The sequence below is a fragment of the Bactrocera latifrons genome, unplaced genomic scaffold, assembly GCF_001853355.1.
Source record: "Bactrocera latifrons isolate USDA-ARS-PBARC rearing strain unplaced genomic scaffold, ASM185335v1 scaffold_247, whole genome shotgun sequence".
Classification (NCBI taxonomy): Eukaryota; Metazoa; Arthropoda; class Insecta; order Diptera; family Tephritidae; genus Bactrocera; species Bactrocera latifrons.
In genome coordinates this window covers 265,235-290,464 of record NW_017536041.1, presented here as the reverse complement: position 1 = coordinate 290,464, position 25,230 = coordinate 265,235, and the positions used below count along the sequence as shown (strand labels likewise).

General features: G+C 35.7%; 1 protein-coding gene across 4 annotated transcripts in view; it reads left to right on the top strand.

Annotated features, from left to right (window-relative positions):
* LOC108969275 (putative leucine-rich repeat-containing protein DDB_G0290503) overlaps window positions 1–25,230 on the top strand; it is a 139,778-nt gene that overhangs the window by 32,211 nt on the left and 82,337 nt on the right. For all 4 annotated transcript variants that reach the window (XM_018933893.1, XM_018933891.1, XM_018933892.1 and 1 more), the window contains one exon: window positions 1,947–2,237. In XM_018933893.1, coding sequence (XP_018789438.1) covers window positions 1,947–2,237 — 291 coding nt within the window. The remainder of the gene's footprint in view (window positions 1–1,946; window positions 2,238–25,230) is intronic.

Here is a 25,230-nt window from a genome sequence, read left to right as displayed (position 1 = left end):
TTTACTAATATATAGTAATGACCCAAGTGTGTAAATTCTCTATCCACCAGTGAGTCATATAACTAATGAGCACGTGGCGCTTGGTGAAGAGAATTGTGAAAGAATTCAAAACAAAACAAGAAAGAACGTTCGGCTGCAACGAAGATACATAATATCATACACTGATGTATTTTTATAGCATAAGGTTATAAACCTTTTTTAGCTACATATTTTTGTTATGCCTCATCTGAATAATTTTTTGGAAAATTGTGCCATTGCCTGGGAAATAATATATTATCGATAATTTGTCGATCAAATAGTTTTATATTTAAGAATTGGATCGATTGATATCTCATAAACTCGTGTATATAAAGACGTATAGATGAACAGACAGGCGAAATGGGTAAATCGGACCAACTCCTCACCCTGATCATTTACATATCGTCTCCGCCGTTTCTTTCTGGGTGTTCCTAACTCCATCGCAAGACTTAATATACTCTGTTCAGGGTATAAAAAGTCATGAAGTAAGTCATGTTGCATGCAACAAACAAAACTTCTCTTTTACTTAATTCCTAAGCTTGTTGGTACAAATATTTTTCAATGTTATTGGGCGGAATATATGCGAGTTGCTGCTGGCGTTTTTTGTGAATTGAAGTATGAAATAGCGAGTTGGTGCAATTTACTGTCGGAAATGAGAGTATATAGTTTCAGAATATTGATTCATTTTTATTAAAGACTTAAGATTTTTGATTACACTACTCAAGAAAAGTGAAGGAAAAATTTGCTGCTGATATGCTAGGAAGACTGTGCAGTATTTGAGGTATTATGATTATGAATTTGAGTTCAACAATTTTCCATCACTTACATTTAATTTTGTCATTTTAGTACAACATAAAAATTCTACGTGAGAGGAAATTTTTACCATCATTATCGGTTTTAGCAGGCCAAAATTAGCAAGAAACAGCCTCTTATATCACAATCCCAAAATGAATTTAAACCTTATTCATAATAATAATAATAAAATAATTTTTCATTGATAAATAACTGTCAACTTTGAAAGTGAGTTTAACTTATTTAAATCACTGCCCGTCTTTTAATACTTGCCAAAAAATCCATACTCATTTTCAATCTCAGATGATCCCATATCATTCCTTTGTAACCTTGTGTGTGCATTATACGCATTCATTCAGACTACCGCCAATTTGATTTATGGCAACGTCTAAGACAAGTGTTAGCCGCAAGCGAAATTTAAATAACACGAAATGTAAGCGCGAATGTTTCATCTTCGAAAGACTGTGTTCACACGAGGATTCTTTGTYGCTCATTATATGCAAACTCTATTTTGGTGTCGCTCATATGCACTCGATGAGTTCGAAAACTTGCGGACTAGCTTTTGCATATGACACATATTTAAATTATCGTATTGGGTGAAAAAAATTATTGTTATTTTGTAAGAATTGAAATTTCCGAAATAATAATAAATAAAAGTAAATATTCATTTGAAACCGAGAACCATTTAAGCATAAGCGACACGATTTATTTGTCTTTCATCGTAGACCTCGTCAACCAAAAACAAAAAAAAAAAAAAAAAAAAAAAAAAAATCGGGCGATAAAAGAGTCCTCATGTGAACATAGTCTAAAAACGCGGCTAACCTTGGGTGCTTGCAGAGGGTCTTATATGCTGCAGATTATTGCCCTTCCGCCTTCGTTTTATGCGTGGTCCTTTTTTGGTTGTCCGGATTTTCAGTATATGATATACGATAGTTATAAAAAAGGCGAATGATAATTTACTCTGCTACCAAGAATTTTTCCCACGAATTCCGTTTCATCATTTCGGTCATAACGCATGTGCTAGTTTCGAGAAAATAGAAAACTTATGAACAAAAATGTTTTATTTACTAAAATTGCTTGAATTTAGTATGCTTTTCTAAGATATCTTAATGTTTTTTGTGTTTAAACTCTTCCAGCTGGAGGAAATAAAAACCAAAGAACGTAATATTGGGCAACTTAAAAAAGAGATTCAAACGCTTCAGACACGGCCGCAGAGCCAGTCTGAAGTGAAAAGCAGAAATGCAACGACCAATTCACAAACGACAAATAAAACGACGAAACCAAAGAAAAATAACAATAACAATAAWATTAAAAATAAATCAACAAAAAATAGCGTAAACGAAACCAATGCTTCCGCTTCCGCTTTGACGAAAAAATCGGAGGACAGCAAGGATATAGCCACAGGAGAAGCTCAACATCCAAATGAGGTGAGTACAAAATACATTTCCTTTGAAATCGAATTTGATAATCCATAAGCGTGTCATGGACATTTATACTAACATGGCATTATATGCGGTGTTGAAGTGATTTACGATACACAGTGTTTCACTAATTAATTAAAAATATATTGASCACTCATATGTAGATTCTGTTTACTATAGCAATAGTGAAATGGTGAAAGCTACATATATTATATTGTTCAGTAAATAAAAAAAGAGGTGGAGAGTTTAATAAATGAGAAATCTCATGCTAATCAAACTGAATGAACCTTTCTTGTTTTTTGTTTTCAAACAGATTGTGTTTAGAATTTTTATGTGTCAACTGGTGAAACCAAAGCAAATCGAATCATAATCGCTTTAATTTACATAATTATTCGCATTTCTGYCATAATCCGCTGTTGCCAACTCCGTTACGCATGTGCCATTATAAAGCTTGTAACTATTGACAAAGATGTTGTTGGCATTTCACGCCTAGTTTGGTTACGAATTTAACGTTGGGGCCCTATGTATTATTATTTTTCAAAACGCTGGCGAGAGTTGTTGTTATAACGTGTACTCAATAACCATGGAGATTGAGTAGGGATTAGTTCGGTCGGACCAAAGAGAGAAGGGTGTCAGATGAGTAGGGTTATCAGGACATGCAAAGAGGTGACTAGCGTCATACGGAAACTCTTTGTACGCTGGAAATATGCTCGATATGTTAGGGTCTATTTCGGATAAGTAGGAATTTAACCTGCTACTATAGAACAAAGCTGCGCAAGAATCACTTTCGTTGTCGCGGCAACTCGAGCTCTTCGTTTGGGGGGTGTGAATGGCGGTCAGTGCTAGTCGAAAGTTAGTTCCATCCGAAATTTATTGTTTTATGTCTAGGAGGCGGTTCCGCTACAAGCAGGTGACTACAGGGATGATTTCCCCCGAAAGAATTTCGGCAGGAATCGCTTGGAAAGGAGTTCATTATACTCCTTAACTGGGATCTTACGGGTCTCACTATGCAGGTGTTCGATGGGAGACATGAAGAGGCATCTTGTCGTAGTGTGGAGTGCAGTGTTCTGGCAAGTTTGCAGCTTTCTCATCTACGTTTCACTTTTTGGGGATTACAGAACTTTTACTTAATTTTTTTTATCCAAACTTTAGTTTCAAATCGAAAAAATTTATGAAAGGACCAATATTTAGCATCATTAGTTCCAAATTTTATACTCCTTGGATGGAAAGGGGGATGCAGGAACGTTGGATCTCAGGTGCTCGCACTCAGGTCTTGTGATCCCGAGTCATCAACGTGATCTATTAAGCCTCATCCAACAACTCAGGAACTTCGTTAAATACCTGATTTTTCCAACTCCAGTTGCCCAGTGTATTTTAAGTTGGAATATTGGAAGCCYTGAAAACTATGGAATCTCAAACGGCTGAAGGCTGAGCGTGCGCAAAGGTACTGTTCCAGCGTATCATGCTCTGCATTCCATCGAAATCGTTTTATCAATTATTTTAAGGTGGGATCTCGAACCTTGTGTTGACCCCCTTTTCTGCTTTTTGAGCCTTCTATTTCTACTCCCGAGGTTCCCAGAGAAACATAACGTGTTAAGATTTAGTATAGATACTATGGCCATTATACCATTAGGAAAGCGCCTTTTATTGAGCTTCTAATTCCATTGAAAAGGTTAAGGCGCTGATCTTTACAAGTATTAAGTATTTATTTGGTGGAAAACTTAGCAGGTCAATTGTCCCCGGCGTGACACATAGATGGCGCTAATAAAAATGTTGCTTTTTGACGGGAAAAATACAGTTGAAGCAAAACCTTGGCTTGATGACGAGCTTCCCGACTGGACAATAAGTCATCAAGAATGGTATGCTCAAAATGTCAGAGAAGTCCAGAAAATAGYTTTGGATGATCCCATTCGAGATAGCAGAAATATTTGTGTATGTGAAAGCTCGGTGTAAAGTGGGTGTCACGAGAGCTCACTTTTGACCAAAAATAACGACGTTTTTATGATTCAAAGCAGTGTTTGGAGATATTCAAGCGTAATAAACTAGAATTTTGATATCGATATATGACAATAGTTGAAACATGGCTCCATAATTTCACTCCGAAGAGGTATGCACACGATGAAGCCGCTCCAAAGCGCAGAAAAACTCAAAAGGCGGCTGGCAAAGTTATGGCGTCTGTATTTTGAGATGCACATGRAATAATATTGATTGRCTACCTKKAAAAATGAAGGACCATCAACAGCGACTATAACATAGCATTGTTTGAAGTACAAAATTKCAGAAATGAAGCAAGAAATTTTCAKTGCGKAAACTGAAGCCTACATATTTTGAAGCAAGAYAATCGCACTACAAAAATGGTATCGGAAAGTTGAAGGATCGCTATATTCAGTGTATCATCCTTGKGGGAAATATGTTAAAAACAAAATGAATTTTGACAAAAAACGTGTTTTACTATRKTAAACGCTGATATGATSTMMSCCGTTTAGGGTATAAGAATGAAAATCTGTATATATTGCTGAGTGTATTATGAATCTATAAAATAAATACAACCGACTCTAAAGAAACAAAAAATAGCATCTCAACAAATGTTTGTTGTCACGCAAATATTTGAGAACAATAATAATTACACACAAGCACATTGTTGTACAGTTTTTTGTTCACACATTGTACGAAATCAAAAAMAGGAACACAACCGGAGAACACTGACCTAACAAAAGGTGACGAAGCAGATAATTTTAAGCCCAACATTAAACACAATAGAACAAACGAGAAGTGGCGAATRGTGTACCAACGACCAAATTAAGCAAGTGACCGCCTGCGTACGTGGTGACAAGCCGAAAAGTTCTAAAACTATAACGAGATTTATATTGATACTATTTAGTGAATGAACACACGACCAACGACAAATGACAAACGACGTACGAGTAAACGGTGTTACGCACAAGGAAGCGGAAGCCCAAAGCAACAACAAACACAGGTGAGCGCGTTGCTGACAACGCTAAGTTTAGTCAATCAATTGAAGAATGAAGACCATAATCACCGCATCTCTTGTCAATGTAAGTCCGACCATGGTGTAAATGGCAAGCTTACGGGTCTGTCAAAAGCCAAAAACTCCAATTACATCGTTATAACTATTAGTGAAACTAGAGCACGCGTCGAACTTGTGACATCGAACATGTTGTATGCGCGAGCTGATAAAAAAGCCGGTTTCCCACATTGCACATAATGCACTTTGACGACTTTTCCTCGTTTGTTTAACTTGACGAGACCTGCCAAAGGCTGTGAGACTCTAAAAAGCAAGTGTAAACTCAATACTCAATGCGGGCAACGGTTAGTGCTGCAGGTAGCGATAGACTGCGGAAGACTTAAGCRGAGGAAACAGTGAAAGAAAAGAGAGAAACACGTTTGAGCCACCGTACATCCGCTGCGGTTACCCCTCTGCTCGTTAGGCTGCAACAGCCATTAACAGCGCTCTCAGCGGTTGGCGGCTRGCTCAGGTTGCGTTGTCGCGGCGCATCAGTTGTGTACGAGAGATGTTCAGGTGCGCATGCTTGAACGGATACGTGTACTCTAATAATAATATATTAACTGTATTTAAGCGGCATTAATAAATAATTTTATTGTGTTAAATAGAAGAAAAAAACGAAGTTAAAAGTGATTACAAAGTACTAAGGTGATAATAACAAGCACTTAATTAATGAAAATGTGAAATGAGCTAAAAATATATACATATAAATAAATACTAACTAAAGAAGTATTGTGAATCATAAATTTTTAAAAATTTATTATATAAAATTCTCGTATTATAAAAAAAAGAATTGCTGACAAGTTGCCGAAAGTGATAAATCAGTAAAACAGTGCTGTGAAATTAATAGTGCAACGTGTTTTCAGCTACATATATGTGTGTATGTATATTTATTATTAAAAAAAAAAATTATAAAAGTGTGTGTATGTGCTTTTGTAATTCAATCTGCTCGCCAAATGTAAGCCTCACTTGGCCAGGTTATCAATGAAGCCCGCAAAACGGTGGAACTAATGAAGTTTRCAAACAACAAAATAACAGTGAAAATAAAAGAAGTCGATCGGTAATTGAATAATGCAAAAACAAGCGAAAAGGCAGAGAAATGAAGAAGAGAAAAAAACAATGCAACCCATTTCTTTAAATGACTGCATTTACCTCTTTACTGACGACTGAAATCTTGAATATGTGTGTATAATTATGTGTAGGTGCATTTGAGCGGGTTGACTTGCAGTGAGCCGAAAAAATGGAAAAATCTAGTATTCGGAAATGTGCTCTGAATCATTCTGAACAATTTTGCCTAAGAGACTATGGGTTTAAGCTGGTCCCAAGCCAACGTTTTTTATGGTTTTTTGGGGATCATAAAATTTGCTTGGGCGTTTTTGAGATATTCGAATGATATTTAATAATACGCAGATGCATTTTATACTCTATTGATCACTTGTTAGAAAYGAACAGATCGGATAACTATATCACATATCTCTCATACATACGATCTTTAAGATTTTTTAAACCTTGCCTTAAGCGGTTAAAATTAAAAAAAAAAAATTATTTTCTTTTTTTTATTTTCTTAATGTACATATGATTCGCGGGCCCGAAATCGGTTTTAGACGCATATTTTTGTAGAAAAAGTTGCTTAGCATCTTCCGTAGAATATTTCCCACATAGGCGATTTTATAAAAAAAAATTTGAAAAAATCGACCCGCTCTAAAGTGCATATACATATGTGTGATTTTAAGTTTAGTGCTGCAAATATACGCAATTGTTGTTCTTGTTGTTCATGCTTTGCACCTGTAATTCGACACCCACAAAGCCATTTCGTTGCGCCGCCACATCGCCGTGCACAACGCGCGGCAAGTGCGTTAAAATCGGTCAAACACCGTTTGWCAGGCTTCACAAGAAGAAAGTGGTTAATGAAGACAACATTCGTTTTCCTTATTTTGATTTAACAGCGTTGTCTACTTAATGGAAAACATACGAAACGCAACTTGGGCATTTTATATTACCTATCTATTKACAAAATAYGAAAAAACTTTTTCGACTAYCCAATAWATCAGTGATTACGAAACACGAATCTAAATTAAATTGAAATTGTAGACAGCTAAGATCCAATTCGTTGATGTGCTCTCTTTTCATCGCTTCCTTTCACACGCCTGTGCTTTGTCATTCCCTTTTTTGTTTGTGAATGGAGCCTCTTGTGTTGGATTTATGTTTTCCTGTGTTTGTGGCACCTGACCCTTTGCAGAGTCAATATGCATGGTACCTATGCATATTCTGATATTTATGTGTGTGCTCCTTGACGATGAATCGCATTGAAATTCAAGGCATGTGTTTCCTCCTTTACGTTTCTGTCATCGCGCTCAGGCTGTGCAGGATCTGCTGGCGTATTTTTTGTTTGCCGATATTGGTTTTGGATGAGTTTTCATGGCTTCAAAAGCAGTCGAATTCGCAAAAAGATTTGCTTTTCTRCAAATGAAAACTTGAAAAAGGATAAATGATTGAGCTCAAGCTGAGTAAATTTTAGAACGCATCAAACACAGTCTCAGAGGGCTTGCGCTCATTTGTCAGCGTTATGAATATGAGATGCTCTCACTTTAGTCAGAGTTCAATGCGTCATGCTTTTCACTCTCAGCATCGCTWAATTAGATGCGCCAAGTGCGTCATGTCTATTTTCCAGACAATTACCAATTTTAATTAGCATTTAGCGCACTGCGAGAAAATTAGTCATTCCAACGGTGCACTACAGGTGTGTGTTGGGTACAGAATGATTCCATTTGGAATCTCAATCTGGAAATTCATACAGCCATTATTAAGTGTGAGCACTTGTTACTTAAAAACACAGTCAAAGTTCGTCGCATGGACGCCCTTTGTGCAGATAGTAAAATAGTACTCCTGTGAAGTAAACATGGCTTAAATTGTTAGATATTTACAAATACAATGCTAAATGWGCACACATTCATACAACTTTTATTTTATCTCCCACAGAACGCGGCTCAGGGTTGACGGTGGTTCACGCTAAGCTGCAAATCTTTGTTATTAAATCGCACTTCTAATCGCTGCTTTCGCATTTGTATTCAATACGAGTGTGCCATTGAGTATGCACTACTGAAGAGCCTCGTTGTTCATAAAGTTTGTTTCAATAAACCTGTTGGAYTTAGGTGCGATTGAAGACGCCATCAAATTCATTTTCAATTTGAATATGTTTTTATTTGTATATAAGAATATTAGGCTGGGYCCAAAAAAAAAAAAMWTTTAATTTTTTTCCTTCGGTAGCAYGAAAATATTGTTCGAARARGCGAAAATAAAATTTCGAAAATCKAAGTTCGAAATTTTTGTGATTTTCGAATACTCATATAAATAACGCAGTAGCATTTTTCCTGTTTCATAGGTTTTGTAAGAAATGTTGTGCTATAGAAAATGTTAGCTAACGATTTTTTTCGTAAGTCTAACCGTTATTAACCGTGGAAGTTTGATTGATTGAGGCAAAATTTTTGCTTATGATTTTTATGACTTTATGAATAAATTTTAAATTATAAAATTAACAGTTGCTGCTCTAGAGAAACGTCCCTTATTATTATTTTTTTTTTTGGTTTTCTTATTACTTTTTTCGTTGCTTTTTGACAATAAATATTTCGTAAACGTTTAACTTAGTCGGAAAATTTTGAAATTTATAGAACAAAGAATTTCCTATGAAATTCAAGAAAGGAGAAATTTTTTCAAGTAGTTGGATGCGATATATGAAATTTTCCAACTCATGATAAGAAAATTCTAGCTGTAAGGCAGAGGATTTTACCGTTACAATTAAGAGCTCACACTTGGCGCGTTTTGCGTAAAGCTGTCTAAGAACTTATATCTTCTAAGTATTAAGCGAAAAATAAATAATTTTTTTATCTGCCCTAATTTGCACTATGAATTCTATACTCTATATTGTGTAAAGTGTCTAAGAACCTACTGCTCAAAGTATCAAGCGAAAAAAAATATTTTTTTTTTACCCACCCTAATGTGCATATATGGTGCATGATACGTTCTATACTCTATATTGTGTAAAGTGTCTAAGAACCTACTACTCAAAGTATCAAGCGAAAAAAATATTTTTTTTTACCCACCCTAATGTGCATATATGGTGCATGATACGTTCTATACCCTATATTGCGTAAAGCTGTTTTTTTTTCAAAATACGAAGCTAAAGAATTTTTTATTACCCACCCTAATGTGCATATATGGTGCATGATGAATTCTGTATACATATGCAAATACCAAGTTAAGGTTAGGGTAATAATTTACATTTATATTCTGTTTAATCTAATTTACGATTACGTAATTGAGTTTTCATTTCAAAACTCACCTTCAACACACGGCAGTGAGTTGCGGAGTTGCAGAGCGCTTCTATTGTTGTGTGAATTTCCAAAGCATCAACACAAATATTGACAACAAAACATTCTGTGACATGCAAATGGGATGAGTAGGAGCGGCAGCGTTGCGCAAAGTCACTGCCGACAATCGCACAACAAAAAGAACAAAGCAAATATTTAGTTTTTTATTTGTTAGTCTCAAAAATGAAAAATGATCTCAAAATTAGGTTTTACTTCATAAATATGCAACTCAAATAGTATTTATTATGTTTGCGGTGATTGCTATGCAAAATAGCTKGTCGAAAATAAAATAAATATATACCACACTACGAGACTGATGCGTGATGAATGACGCTTTTGCTTTCAATCGGTCTTTGTTTGTTGTTGTGTTTTTTTGTTCATCAGAATTCACGTTTTTTTTAGATTTCTGAATTTGCCTGAGATGATTTGTTTGCCATAAATACTATGATTACACTTAGTTATGTATTGGGTTGGTTTGAGCGGCCTTTGAGTGAAGTGAGTGACCGGAAGAAACGCACGCAAGTGAACACATTTTCCAAAGTATTTATGAGTAATTGCGTATTAACTGCATATTTGCTGCAAAATGGTAATGCCGTATTTAAATTATATAGACAATTTTGCGTCTCAACGCACAGTTCACATAACAACGAGTGTGCGCGAAACTAGTTGAGCCGCTYCAGTTTTGCTTTGGTTTCGTTTATAAGCGAACAAGTCACAAAGTGTTTTGAGATATTGTTCTCAAATTTTCCAACTTTGTTATTTTCTGCTCAAAATGCAGCTTATTTGTCGGAACTGCCAGTATTGCAACACTATAAGCTATAGCTGTCATACAAATTGTTAGTTTAAAATCAAGTTTTTGCATAGAAAACCTTTTTATTTGACCAGATRTCTTTTTGAAATTTGGYWKAGAATATTTTCTAAAGTCACGCTGTAATCTGCGCAGAAATTGTTTGGATCGGATCACTATAGCGTATAGCTGTCATACAAACTGACCTATCAAAATCAAAATCTTGTAAGAAAAATATTTTTATTTGACCAGATATATGCTTGAAATTCGGTATTTACTATTGTTGAAGGCAATGCTATAAACCCTGAAGTAATTGTTGAGATCGAGCAACTATAAGCTATAGCTGCCATACAAACTGATAGTTCAAAATCAAGTCTTTGTATGGAAAACTTTTTTATTTGACAAGTTATCTACACGAAATTTAGCATGACTTATTTTCAAAGGCAACGCTATAATCTGTGAATATTTTGCTCAGATCGCAGCACTATAGCATATAATTCTCAAATAAACCTAACGTTGAAAATGAAGTCTTTTTATGAGAAACTTTTTTATTTCAAAAMTTTATCTTGCTGAAATTTTGCACAGATTATTGTCTAAGAGAGCTTTATAGTCWCCCAAGAAATTCTTCAGATCAGACGTCTATAGCATATAGCTGCCATACAAACTGAATTTTGAAAATCAAGATAAACATTATTTTATTCCTTTTTATGATAAAAAAAAAATGTAGCTATGCAGGGTATTTTGGCTTCAATGCAGCCAAAGTTAAGGGTTTTTCTTGTTTTGAAAATCAATTTTGGTTAATTAATCAGTTAGAAACATGCGTAAATAAATAAAACAAAATATAGTAAATATATTATCTTTAAAGATATTCATTGGATTGGAGCTWTAAAAATTGAAAAATAATGTAAGTAACCATCTTTGACAACTTCCTGATTTTGACAGTTCTATCTACTATATTATATTAAAGGTGAATAGCATTCCACAACATATACTCAATAGTCTGCGGTAGGTTGACGATATGCGCTCGTAAAGCGCAATTTGGAATTCTGTTGACGAACGGCAGCTGTACTCGACTAATTATAGGGGTGTAATAGAGGTGTTCGTTTCAGTTATTTTTTGCTTTAAAAAGGGCATATTCTGGAAAATTTATACATTTCTATATTCTCAAAAAAAAAGCTATGATTCTAAACATAATATACACACACATATTCTTGACTACATTCAAGTGAGGCATTACATATGACCTAACCCTATCTAATCGAAATACGCACCCATTGAGGTCAGAGAAAGGCATTTAAGTTATTAATGATATTTGAAAAGTCGGTGGCAAGTGTTATAATTAGGTGTGTAGTAGTTATGTGTATGTGTGTGCCGGTGTATGATTATTATTAGGGGTATATTTTAGCTTCTGCCACGCAGCCATAGAAAGCCAAGGTGCTGCCGCGACTAAAATATTACACGCTTGTAAAGTTATTTGTTTTCAGCTAAAATTACGCGACGTTACTCAAAGAACGCGAGAAAATGCGCCACCGCATGCAAACATACATATATACAYACGCACTTATYAAAATTATGCGCGCAGCTTTGCATGTGGCTGTGTCTGCTACGAATCGCACTGGCAATCTCTCTCTGCACTTAACACTAAATTTATAACAGCACTTACAGCTAACTGCACAAAAAAAGTAATAATAAAAACAACAAAGAAAAACAAAAAATATCATAAGCGCAATAGCATGCACGCTGTCACCAATAGTCTCACTGTCATTAACACTAACAGCAACAGCAGCAACAACTCAAAACATATTGGGCGCATCTGCAACGCCAAGAGCGCTCCAGTCGCCACTTGGTATAAGTGCTGAAAAAGCGCAAAACAAAAAAAAAAAAAAAAAATCGCATGCAAATTGTTGTCAACAAAGTCATCATCTTCAACACGCTTGTCATCAATAACTTAACACAGCGCCGCCGCTAACCCAATTGAAGCACAACACCAACAACAACAGCGCAGCAGCGCAAGTAAATGTGTCGCGCAGCGCAGGTGCAACGACTGCAGACACCAGCAAACGCTGGCCACAAAAAACGTCTAGTACCCGGTTGTATTTATTAGCTGAGAATTCAGTCGGCTTATCTTCGCCGTTTTTTGCCTTTGAAATGAGCGACCATATTTTGTTGCGCTGGATCTGGAGCATATCGTAGTCACATCGATTTCACTTGTGCGACGCCGGTGTCACGGTGTCTCTGCGTTTTTGCGTCCATAGAAATGTTGTACTTACACATGGACTTGGCTGACCATCGGTCGGATATCAAGGTGAGTGGAAGTGCTTTTATACACTTTGCTGCCTTTGGTGTTGGAAATATATGTAAGTGTGCTTGTGGGTACAAATACTAATCGCTTTCGGAAGCACGAGACAATTTTCTGTAAATTTTACTTCCTTTTTGCCCTCGAAAAATCCAAATTTAATTAGGTGTTAACGAAAATATCGGAAATTAACAAAAWATCARGCTTTGTGTGCATATATTTGCATGCCTGAGTTTTGCAATTTTCTGTACATTAAGTCATCCAAACTAGTYATATATGCCACTGTGGCATTCATCATTACCAAATCGTAACTTCGTTCTGCTAATGCTGCTGGTTTCGGCTAAAGTTTTGGTTACTTTTGTTGGTTTCGGGTAAACTTTTGGATATTTTTGCTGGTTTCCCGTAAACTTTTKGTTACTTTGGTTGGTTTCGGGTAAATTTTTGAATATTTGTGTTGGTTTCGGGTAAACATTTGGTTATTTTTGTTCGTTTCGTRTACATTTTTTCSTCTCTTTGCTGGTTTCGTGTACATCTTTCCACTCTTTGCTGCTTTCGTGTAAACTTTTGTATAAATATTTGCATATTCACAAGTTTTCATGAACATCGTTAATTGCTGCTGCTTTTATGGCGTTACATTAACAAATCGCTTCGGTAGGCAAAAACAATAAGTTTGCTAGTGAAATGTGGCCAACACCTTAAAGGCATAAAACTTTCATTTTCTTCATTGCTCAGCAGTGTGGTCATTAAAAACAAAAAACTAATCAGCCAAAATCGCAACGATAAAACAAAAATAAATAATAAAAGTGGCAAAAACTGAACACCTGTAAATATGTATATATTTGTTTGTATGTAAATGCGCATAATGTCAAAAGGCCAAGCGCAAGTTTGTATGTATTAAAAAAGTTTTGCGTGAAGACACCTACAAGTAGCAAAAAATTAATTTGTTTTGGCTACAAATATGTCTGCAGGTGTGTGTGGGGCATATCAATCAGCGAAGGCACAGAAATGAAAAAGTACAAAAGATATATATTATAGATATGTGGACATATGTATAATTCTAAGTTTATGCAGCAAAACTATGCAAACATGGAAGCAATAAAAAAAAGCGCTAAAAGTCTGGTATGTCTAAGCCACAAATACGAGGCGTGTTCGGAAAGTAATGTCAATTTTATGGTTAAAAAATTAGCGGGTTTGAAGTGTCCAATTGTCAAAAAATCTTTTTTATGCTATTCATATATTTAAGCGGGTCGTTTTGTTTTATAAAATTTTATATGCGGAAAATATTCTACGGAGCATTCTGAACAAATTTGACTAAGATGCTGTTAGTCTAAAACCGGTTTCGAGTCAGTGATTTTTAGTGCGACGTTTATTTTTGTCGAAATTTGTTAGATGGKGATAGTGAAAACTTGAAAAGGCCATAGTTTTAGAAGATATCTGAAAGATCGCTGAAACTGCCAAATCGAGTTTGAAAAGTGTTTCGACAATCAAAGAAACAAAATGCGCTGGGAATGATTCAGAATCAAGGAACTTGGCTTCCTTATGATTTGAAAACCAGGTACGTTGAGCGTTGTCTTTTCACCTGTGATAAATTACTCATACGGCCAAAAGAAAAGGTGTGTATTCATCAAAAATAAATCATAGGGGCTGCACGTCCTTCTTCAAGGTCGTCGCTTCGACCGAAAGTTAGGCTGTGTGTTTGGTGGGACCAGGCCGGCGCTATTTATCGTTATGTGCTGAAACTAAATGAAACCATTAATGGTAAATGGCATCGACTTCMATTGATAGGAATGAGCCAGGCACTGCGCGAAAAGCGGCCTCAATACAAAGAGAGGTACAAAAAGTGATTCTTAAGCAAGACAAAGCTCGGAATAACGTTTCCAAAGCTCGTTTAAACTTACCTGAAAACKCTTAATGGGAAATCCAACCAACCACCCATATTCCCCAGATATTGCACTGKCCGATTATTGYTTGCTCCGTTCGAAGGCACATGGTCTGGCTCAGCAGTAGTTTCTCTCACAAAGCGACCTCGAAAAATGACTTGTATAGCATCACATGTTGAACATTTTTGCATTAGAGCTTTGGCAGCACGATGGAGAAATGTTGTGACTAGCAAAGCGCAATATTTAGAATAATTCATTTGTTCCCATTTTCTTACAAAAAATTGAATTTTCATTTAAAAAAACAGGGACAACTTATTTGATTATAGAAATAGTACTCATTTGGTTCATTTAAGTTCATTATAAATATTAAAAAAAAAAAATAAGTTGAAGTCTGACTAAAAATACGAAAATACTTTTTCGACTACCCAATATATAATACATAATATATATTTTGGACAACATTTATTCAGGCAAATGAATAAATATTAAAAAAAAACTCGTATTATGCAGATACCTGCAATTTCTGTTAAAATAAGGTATCTATGTACGAATTCTTCCTTCTATTCTTGCAAAAGCAATTCGTTTGATGAGACAAGCCGAGCCTAAATCAGATATTCAATATTTCAAGCAWAATAATGCCATTTGTAATAATGTATTCAAGTACTTGCGTACATATTATATATAAATCTGTAGGTGTAATTTTAAAATAACAAATATATACATATATTTTCGGTCGCTCTGTGTTTGYTTTTGACGGTAGCATTTGTTGTCAGCAAATAATATTGACCCGCTTTTCTTGAACCAATCGCGTTAATTATGCTGATCAAGCGAGAAATCGCCAATTTCATTGTTGATTGTACTAAAAATTGCGGAAATTATGGTTACGAATGGGTTCACTATAAAGCAAATTTCCAATTAATTTTATTTACATTCATTTAAATTAGAAAAATAGTTTTCCGCATTTAAAGTTCTCATCTCGTAACATAGCAGCTGTTTTAGAAACACATATATAAAGATATATAAGGTGATTTTTTGGAGCTATAGAACTTTTTTTTAAAGAAATACTGAATAATGAGCAAACTATCCATATTTTCCGTTAGAAGTTCACAAATGTTATCATATTTAGTGCGTTAGTAGATTTTTGCACTTATGACCAACGCGACCTCGTCTTACGAAGGTCATGCYGTCGGTCAAGCTTTGCACTACTTTTCAACTTGTTCGACCTCATCACCTAAATAACGTCAGAATGCTATGCCCCAACTGGTCAATGGTAGTGATTTTAACAAGAATGACGATTGACTTGACAAAGGAAAATGTCAAAAATGCATGTTTGTCTACTTTGACAACCAAGTAATTTGACAAAAATCTCGCTAAAAAAAGTACATATGTACACACCTCTAAAAACACCCTTTATGTGCTGTCTCTTATACACATCTAGATGTGTAATCTCGCTAAAAAAAGTACATATGTACACACCTCTAAAAACACCCTTTATGTGTATGTATATGCATAATAAAGTTTGCAAAATCATTTATTTGTCAACAGCTGTCATTTGTTTTGCTGCTTCCTTCACGAAGCAACATTGTAACCGCTTGTGAATTGGCCCAAATGCAGCTTAACCCACAATGAGCYAACAAGATGTAGCTGTAAAAAGTCTATGCGTAAAGGGAAACAAACAAAACCAACAAATTCAATAGTTATTCATACGTCAATGCGCACAACGGTCAACGCGCATGCGCAACACTGAATCCATATTCGCTTTCATTGTGTTGCGGTTCACTTTATATAAATGTATACATACATACATGTGTGAAAATATTTTGATTCACCGCTGTATACATTCCATAAGCATATTTGTGCTCCAATAGCTAACTGTAGCCTAACCTAAAAAGTCCCCAAAATGAAATAAACAATTGCTTATTCATTCTATTGAATAACGTCAAGTAATCAGTTACTAAATGGTAAGTGTAACTTTGAAGAAAAGATTTGTGTGAAATAATCATAAATATTTTTACGATGATTTCTTTGAATGCTTATTGCTTATAGGTGCTCCTATACGGCAGACCACACAAGTGTGTATACATTATGGTACATAAGTATGTGAGTACTAATTATATAACAAAATCTCCACTAGATTTAAAGCAATGAATATATTTCGCGTTTGCTTATACTCTCACATGAATCCAAAGCAATTTGTTCACTAGTTTCCATGTGGGATTCTAGATAGATTCTATTTTTGTCTGTCTACTTAAAGTTTCCAACCAAATTCAAGTTTTTACTTAAGGAATTTGTTGGCTCTTCTTTTTATTTTTGAGATATGGATGTGAAATTTCACATATATTTTTTTCTCCCCAAGAAGCTGCTTATTTGTCAGAACCACTATGGTATGACAGCTAAATATACAAACTGTGCAATTAAAATCAACTGCTTGTATGGAATTTTTTTTTTATTTGACAATAAATCTTCATGAAATTTAGTATAAAATATTATATAAAGCAACTCTACAATCTCTGAACAAATTGTTCGGATCGGCTCATTATGGCGTATAGCTGCCATACAAACTAWTCGAYCAAAATGACGATAAACATCTTTTTATACCCTTTTATGTTGTAATAAATAATGTTTTGAAGGGTATTATAGTCTTATTGATCGAAGTTAACGTTTTTTATTGTTTCCTGTTCTGACATTGTTGTTAATTCCTATAGCAGAACTTTAAAAGTAAGATTGTGTTGTGTCTGTCAATGCCAAAATCACTATATAAATACAAATGTATAGTGTTTATCSTCACKTAAAATGCAAAAAATCATCAAAGAAAAAAAAAATCGAAAATCACTSTTTAAATATAATATAATAACCAATATATAATCATTTTATAACCAAACAWATAACCACTTTATAACCAATAACTAAAATTTTTTTCCAATATGAGTGTACGATAACAAATATTTATCCATAACTCAAACTTGTTTCATTATGAGCATTTTTTATTAAAACGTTTTGCCTTCGCCTTYAAAACTTATGAAAAGTGATGTTATGTTATTTTGCATATTAGTTGACGATATGTACTATTTCTCGCATAYTCCATTAAATTTTTGATTTTCACATTGTTTTTCTTAGCACTTTCGGCAGGCAATTCAAACTTTCTTTCAAGTCGGTACTTGGCGGCTGCCTAACTCTAGTAACAACGGTGTCGAGATAAGTGCGCAGCCATTCATATGGCACAAGTACTCTCCAGTCGCAGACTCAAGTGCACTTTCATTGTTGTTTRGATGCATACATACATATATACATATGTGATTACATACATTCATATGTATGTATGTACATACTCGTATGTATATATAATCAGCTATGTGCGCCATGAGCGCTGTTGGTGCGCATGCGCAGTGCTAAATCCCGAACGACTTTCATTTTTCATTGTGCTGCCGTGGYAAGCATAATGCATTCTTCGTAATAGATTTTTTAGCGCTTTTGTTGTTTTGCTTTTCATACATACATACATACAATGTCACAAATGGAAAAACGTATGCGCATGCAAACACTTAAGGCAGCAACACACATGCATTCATACCAACAATAAMAATTATACATTTATTTATTGTACATATGTTTGTGTTGCAATAATGTGTGACGCGTCGGCTTGCAGCGTTTGGTGGCATCTTCKCTGCCCTGCCCTGACACGTATGAACAACGGTGTGTAGGCACACAACATTTCGCTTTCATTATGCACAAATTTCAACGAAATACAACTGTAAAACAAAAACCCAAAAGTCGTGTAAAAAGTCGAAATTATTAACACGTACTTAGCGTACAACAACAATRGCCAATGAGAAATACTAATAAATAATWATAACAACAACTTGTGCAGCTTGTGGCAAGTGCGGCTTGAGYCATGTGTGTGAGCTAAATGTAAACGCTCGTTTAATTGAATTGAATGCAAGCATGGCACATGCGTTACAACTGTTGCAAGTTCAACATTGCTGTCACCTGGATTTTAGTCGTTTTTGCCAGCGTTTTTGTGGCGGCTTAAACGCTTCATCCATGTCATCACACTCCACTCTTACTTACCTTTTGATGGCTGTGTGTAGCATTTGCTGCCGCCGCGCAGTTATGTGTGAATTTCATGCGCAAACAAACAAAGCACACACATGCATCACTCATAAAACGTATGTATGCGTCTGTGTGTGTGTTTATGAATGCGCGCTATGAATGTTGACTTTGTAAACGCTTTCGATTTCGAGGGGATTAAAAGACAATCGCCTGGGATTATTTGTGGAAATGCCACAGACTTTACGCGCACAAAAAAAGTGAAAATATGAAAAGTAAATATAAATGCAGGTTTGTATGTATGTGTGCATGTCGCTTGACAGCGCGACTCAAATGTGATTGAATCTATGCGATTTGATGATTTCATGAAAAGCGTATGAAAACAATTATATTTCTCAACTTCACTATGCGTTTCCCTAAGAAATTTCACTTTGGCTTTCTCTGCTGCATTTGCGGCCTGCGCTAATGTAAAMTTAGCCTTAGAATGTCGCTGTTATTAGTATTGATGCGCTTATATCTCGAAGCTGAGCTCACAACAATGCCGCTTGCCTGCTAATTTTGTTTTATTGTTTGTGAGTTTTACATATTTTTTTCAACTAATTTGGCACTAAGTTTTATTTTTACATTTGGCAATTTCACCGTTTGCCTGTGGTCCATTTCAGTGCTTAGTCATTTTTAATTTTCGGTTATCGCACACTAAACACAAAAGAGTCAAAGCTCAAACATTTTTCAAAGTAAGCAAGTAAGCAAAGGCTTTTTTTGAATTTTTTTTTCTTATATAAAAAAAAAATTATTTCTACAACTTTGCTTCCGCCGTTTTCCAATAGATGTCTTTAGGGTCAAGCACTGGTCGATTAAATCGTTTTATATCGAACTTGGACATTTGTGTCAACATTAACTCAACAAAACATTTGTAGAGCTCTGTTTGCATCCCAAACTTATTTTCAACTGAAAATTTCACAATTTGAGCCGAATTCTCAACATTTGCGGGAAATTTTGCTTTTCTTTTTTAATTCCAAGAAAAGTGCGGCTGAGGACCCGTCCACGCTTTACTGAGGCTGACACATACATAGATAATACTATTACTCTACTACTACCATCTATATGATTTCTATTAGGTATAAAMAAATATAGAATTTTTGTAAAGCAACTTGTGTTAGTTTACAAAAAAATGTGTCATAAAGCATTTCGTGTGTTAATTAAGCATTGCTTTTTGAGGGAATGCGGGAAAAACTTTTGGACCGTTTTCATATTTTTTATTGTTACAGCCATGCACTATTATGGCTATACTATACTATACTATATATAATAATGAAATTTATGGAAAAATATATTTTAAACTCGACCATTGCGACGCCATTGACAGCTCGAAAAAGATGCGCCCGCGTTGGCAGAATAGCTCCTTATAAGATCACCTAAAGTGAAGAAATTAAAATCTTAGCTTAGAACTTGAACAAAAGAAAAAATTGAAAATTGGATTTTCGGCAGACAATTAAATAAAAACTAAATAAATGAAAATTTCAGCGAAAATTTCGCGAACTTTTTTTTTCTAAATAGTTGTAATCGAAAAAAGAATCTTGAATTAAGAATTGTATATCAAAGATCGGTTGAGTAGTTATCGAGAAATCTTGCCAACCGACTTCCAAAGACGCGTTCAAAGATATGAGTGACAATAAAAGTGGGACACAAGTGCACAAGTTTTCAAGGCTGCATCTCCAAAACGATTACCCCGATAAACTTTAAAATTTAGGACAATATTCTAGAGGTGTTGTAAAATTTAATAAGATAACAAAAATATCGATTTTTTGAAACCCGTAAACCCATGCAACCTCTTAACTCGAAAATCAGATTCTCTTAGGTCTAGTTTTGAATTAATTGGCAGCTCTGCATCTTGAACATTTGCCATTTTTCGAGTAGTGACTTTTTTGTGTTTATTATATTAGTATTAGTAAGTATGAGTTTTTACTCTCCCATAATTATTGTGAGTATGGGTTGTGTCTCTTTTGTAGTTAGTGTGCGYTATGTGCTGAAATATTTTCTCATATTTTATATTTGAGCCACAGAAATGTGCTCCGAATTTTAATTGGTTTTGCAAAAGCTGCGCTTCCTTTAATGCACAATCTGTTTCCAAGTATGCAATTGTTTTCGGTTGTGGCGGTKTCCCAAATATGTGCGGGTCGGGGCTTTGACACTGGCGCAATTCACTTTTGGTCGATGATTCARGCGCATATGAAGTGAGCGATGTGCAAATGGATCGTACTTAGCTACAATTATTTATTACCTTCACAATATGCGTGGCTTTTTAAAGAATGTGCGCCATTTTAAATTCCTTGGGTTGCTACACACTCTCGATTTTTTTATTTGCTAGCCTTATTGGTACTTTGTGCAGTATTAAGTATGGTAAACTTAATTTGCCATTTGTTTAAGACTTTTAGGGTAAGTAATTACTGCAATTATTATGAAGTATGAGTAAATTGGTATTAAAATGTTAACYCTATTCRTAATTCAAATGGCAAGTCCGAAAARTCATATCTAATTTTTATTATTGTGATAATGATATTGTGATGAGAACCRCATATAGAAGATGAGATGTGCTCGATCGAACTTTTAATACTATTTATTTATGTTCAATTCCGCACAAGATTTAATAAATTGTTAGGTAATTTGTGTATACCTGGAGTTACATTATTGACATTTTAGTAAGAATCCATAGTTTTTTGGAAGCAYTTTTTCAAATTTTTCAAGTAGTTTGAAGTTCCATTCAATACAAACAAACAATCAAAGGGAAATATTTCTTCTTTACAATATTATCAACAATTATCTATTTGTGGAGCATTCTAACAGCCCACCAGTTGATAGTTGAGGATTAGGTACCCTCTTGAGTTTAACTTACCAAAAAGTCTCTCTCTCTGAAAAGCACCAAAGGTTACAGACTCAGTTAAAATACACGTTAATATAACCGGTACTCTTTATTTTAAACAGGGTTGGCGATTTAACAACAAATTTTACAAACAAAAAAAAATAATTTTTTCATATTTCTATAGGTTACAACTTTAAATTTTGATATTCTTTACTTCTGTGAAAGTACATTCGATGCCATCATGTGTGAGCTCCATTTTTGTTTTGCTCGGCCAAAGGCACGCTTGCAGAAGTATAGACGCTGAACCCAATTTTCGCCGGTTTTTAAGCATTAATCCGCCGATGCTGTTCTTTCGATATTCATACGAAGTTCATCATTCGTTGCTGGTTTGTTGGCATGGACCATAGACTTGACGTGAGTAACACGATCATCAAATTTGGTTTTCAATAAATCGATTGTGACATTCACTGTGTGGCTTGTGGCCCCATTTTGCTGGAACCGCATATTGTCTAAGTCCATATCATCCAATATTCGGCTATCATGGAGCGTTAGGGTACTTGACAGTAGAAGTACGTAACAATGAAGCCGCCGGCCTATAAACTGCATCAAACTGTAACTATTTCGGGACGCAATAGTGACTCATGGAGTACGTGTGGATTGCTGCCTGATCAATAATGCATATTTTGCTTATTGACGAAGCCATTCAACGAGAAATCAACCTCATCGCTGAAGAAGATTTTTCGATGAAAATCCGAATTGGATTGTTGTTCAGCTCGAATTAGTTTTTGCGTCCATTTGTCTGTTTTGTAAGGATGTAAGCCACAACTGCAGCACAGAAATGCCTAATGCTTAAGAACGACGTGTGGGAGACTGATTTGGGTCTTCCTCAAGTGATGAACTAGCGGCAGCAATATTCTCTGACATTACGGACACTTCTTTGTCTCATTGGCACTGTGGCATTTTGTACTGTGCCTGTGGATTCAAATTCTTTCACTAGACGCTCAATTGTTGATCTTACAGGATGATTATAATGGCCATAAATTGGACGTAGCGCTTTTAAAGTTGAGGCCAATGACTCCGAATTACGGTAGTAAATTTTAATAATTTTGTCTAGTTGTTGGATCGTATATCTTTCCATTATGCAATGGCAAAACATGTAAACAGCTCAATTTTAATTGAACTTCGGCTAGTAAAGTGCATATTCATATTTCCACTAAGTGCGTTCGTAAGTAACAACAGTTTAMATTTTATATGATTTTATCAGCTGGAGTCGTAAGTCATTAAAGTTCATTGCTCTTGTTGACTAATCCACGGCGCATAGTAAAAGTCATGAGCGCAGCTTTTTCACCAAAAAATAGTTGCACTTGACCTGCAAAAGTGGCTTGCTGGCTACTGCCCAAAGTGGCTTATGACGAAAYTCGCAAGTTTGACACACAAACAGCTGCGCGTAGTGCATGGATTGTGTGGAATCGAGTTAAACAGGGCGCATTGTTTAAAACAGAACTTGCTTGTACTATTTCCTTTTTTTTACCTGTTACCTCGCATTTTGAGTTCGCGCTGTAAAATAAAAGTGAATAGAAATATGAATTTCCGCATGCAATGCAAAGTAAAACCATAAAAACTTACTTAGCACCTTTTTGTGGTACACACTTTCCCGTTTTAGCTTTGATTTTCTACGGCTTTTGTCAACAAACAGGCAGCGAAAGCCGTTTTTATAGAGAACATAGGCAAAACCGCTGTCACTTGTAAGTGGTCATTAATCAACTTCTTAGATGTATTGCGGTRAAAAGGGACACATGACAATTGATTTTAACTTAAAGTTCAAATGCGTTGAGTTTGATGCAAAGATATTTGACGGTTTGTTATTTTCGTTACATTTGGTGAGACAATTMYTTTGACGTCTACCAAATGTCAAATAGTGAGTTGTCAAATTTTTTATATTTATTCATGTCAATTTACACGTACATGTGTGACGTTAAATATGTTTGCATGTGTCTCGACTCTTTTGGGACTTGTCTTCTAATCACGAATTGGTGCACAGTCGGTAGGTAATTGTGGCCCAGCTATGGGGGTGACTGTTGGCAATGCTGATTTAATGAATTCGCTGTAAGCAGCCGGCTGTTGCAGTACTTTGTGCGATTTKTTGTTGCTGGTTTTTCAMGCATGTCTATGCAAATTTATGTGACAAGTTGCCAAGCGCCGTGGCAGGCAATCGCCAATGGCGCGGCGATTAGAGGTTCAATACTCGATTTGATCTGGTCAGCGCTGCGCTGGATTGGCACGGTCCGAGCGCTGTTTTGTACGTCATTTTGTCGTTGATCTAAATCGGGTGAACAGCGTGTGAAACAGTTAGCCGATATGCAGCTTATGCAAAGTATACGTGTGCGTGTGTGACTGTGACTGTTTGTGGCTTTGGCGAAGTGGTTACACGAGTGGTCACCGCTTGCCGGTTTGCCGCCGTTTCGTAATGCGCGGCACGCATATGCGTCAAATGCGAAATCCGTAACTCGTAATGCGGCTATCGCTTTTCCATGCAATCGTAAAAGACGCATATAAACCGCAAGAGCACGCAGCCATCGATAAAAGCTTTCATATGCACATATCGGTGCAGTGTGCGCATGCGCGCTGGTAYGTGTGTGTGTGTGCTACTTAGACGCGTACCCAGCCCGTTGCCCGCACGCATACAATTTATTCAAATTAGTTGCCTGTCATTAGCGGCACAAATGCATTACGTTTAAATTTAGGCGGCGAGTAGGCAATAAAAACAACATTAAYTGTAACAATATCAACGTTAGCGCTCGCGCCATAGGCTAAGTTGTGCAGTCAAAGCGCTGACAAGCGATGCCGTGGGAGTCTGAACCGTTAGCAGTGTTGTACTGCTTGTTTTTGTGTGGTGTGATGTGTGCATTTACACACATTCATATATACAACATATGTGCATATGTGTGCTGTATAGTTGTGTCACGGGTGTCCATATGGTAAATAAGTTGTTGTGTCACTAACGCGATCTTGATTTTCTTGTTGTTGTTATTAGGCTATTGCATTGTTGCGCAGTTGTTTTTGTTGTTCTTGCACGTTTGCTGTGAAAATTGTGACTTAATAAATGCAAAAYAGATAGCCTACTATTTCAGCGTCTGTTGCGATAACCTAGTTGTTTGCATGTGGGGGGGCATTCAGGCGGCGGCGATTATGTCAGTTGTCAAATTGTTAGTTAAGTGAAGTTTGGTAACACGAACAAACACAACTGCACCTACTCGTGCATAGATAACAGAGCAATTGAAACGTAAACGGCCTGACGCATAGATGGCGCTACTAGAATTAGATCCATATGCTTTKCCATGCTTTTTAGCTAGCCTTAACCTTCAAAACGGCGTGTATGAATTTGACAGCTGTCGGATCACTAGTTTGTGAATTATATAATTTTAGTGAAGAGATTTTTGTTATTATATAATACTATTTCTTAAAAACAATTGAATATAAGGAATTTAGAGTGTTGATAAAATATTGCTTTTTGTAGAGGAAAAAACAGTTGAAGCAACAATTTGGTTTGAAGACGAGTTTCCGCACACTGACCCTGTAAAATCAAATACCAATGTTTAGTACGCTAAGTTTAGACGTGGTGAAATGAGCACCGAAGACGGTGAATACAGTGTAGGACCAACAGAAGTTGCTACCGACGAAAATATCAAGAAAGTCCGGAAATAGTTTGGATGAAAGTTTTCGATACAGCAGACACA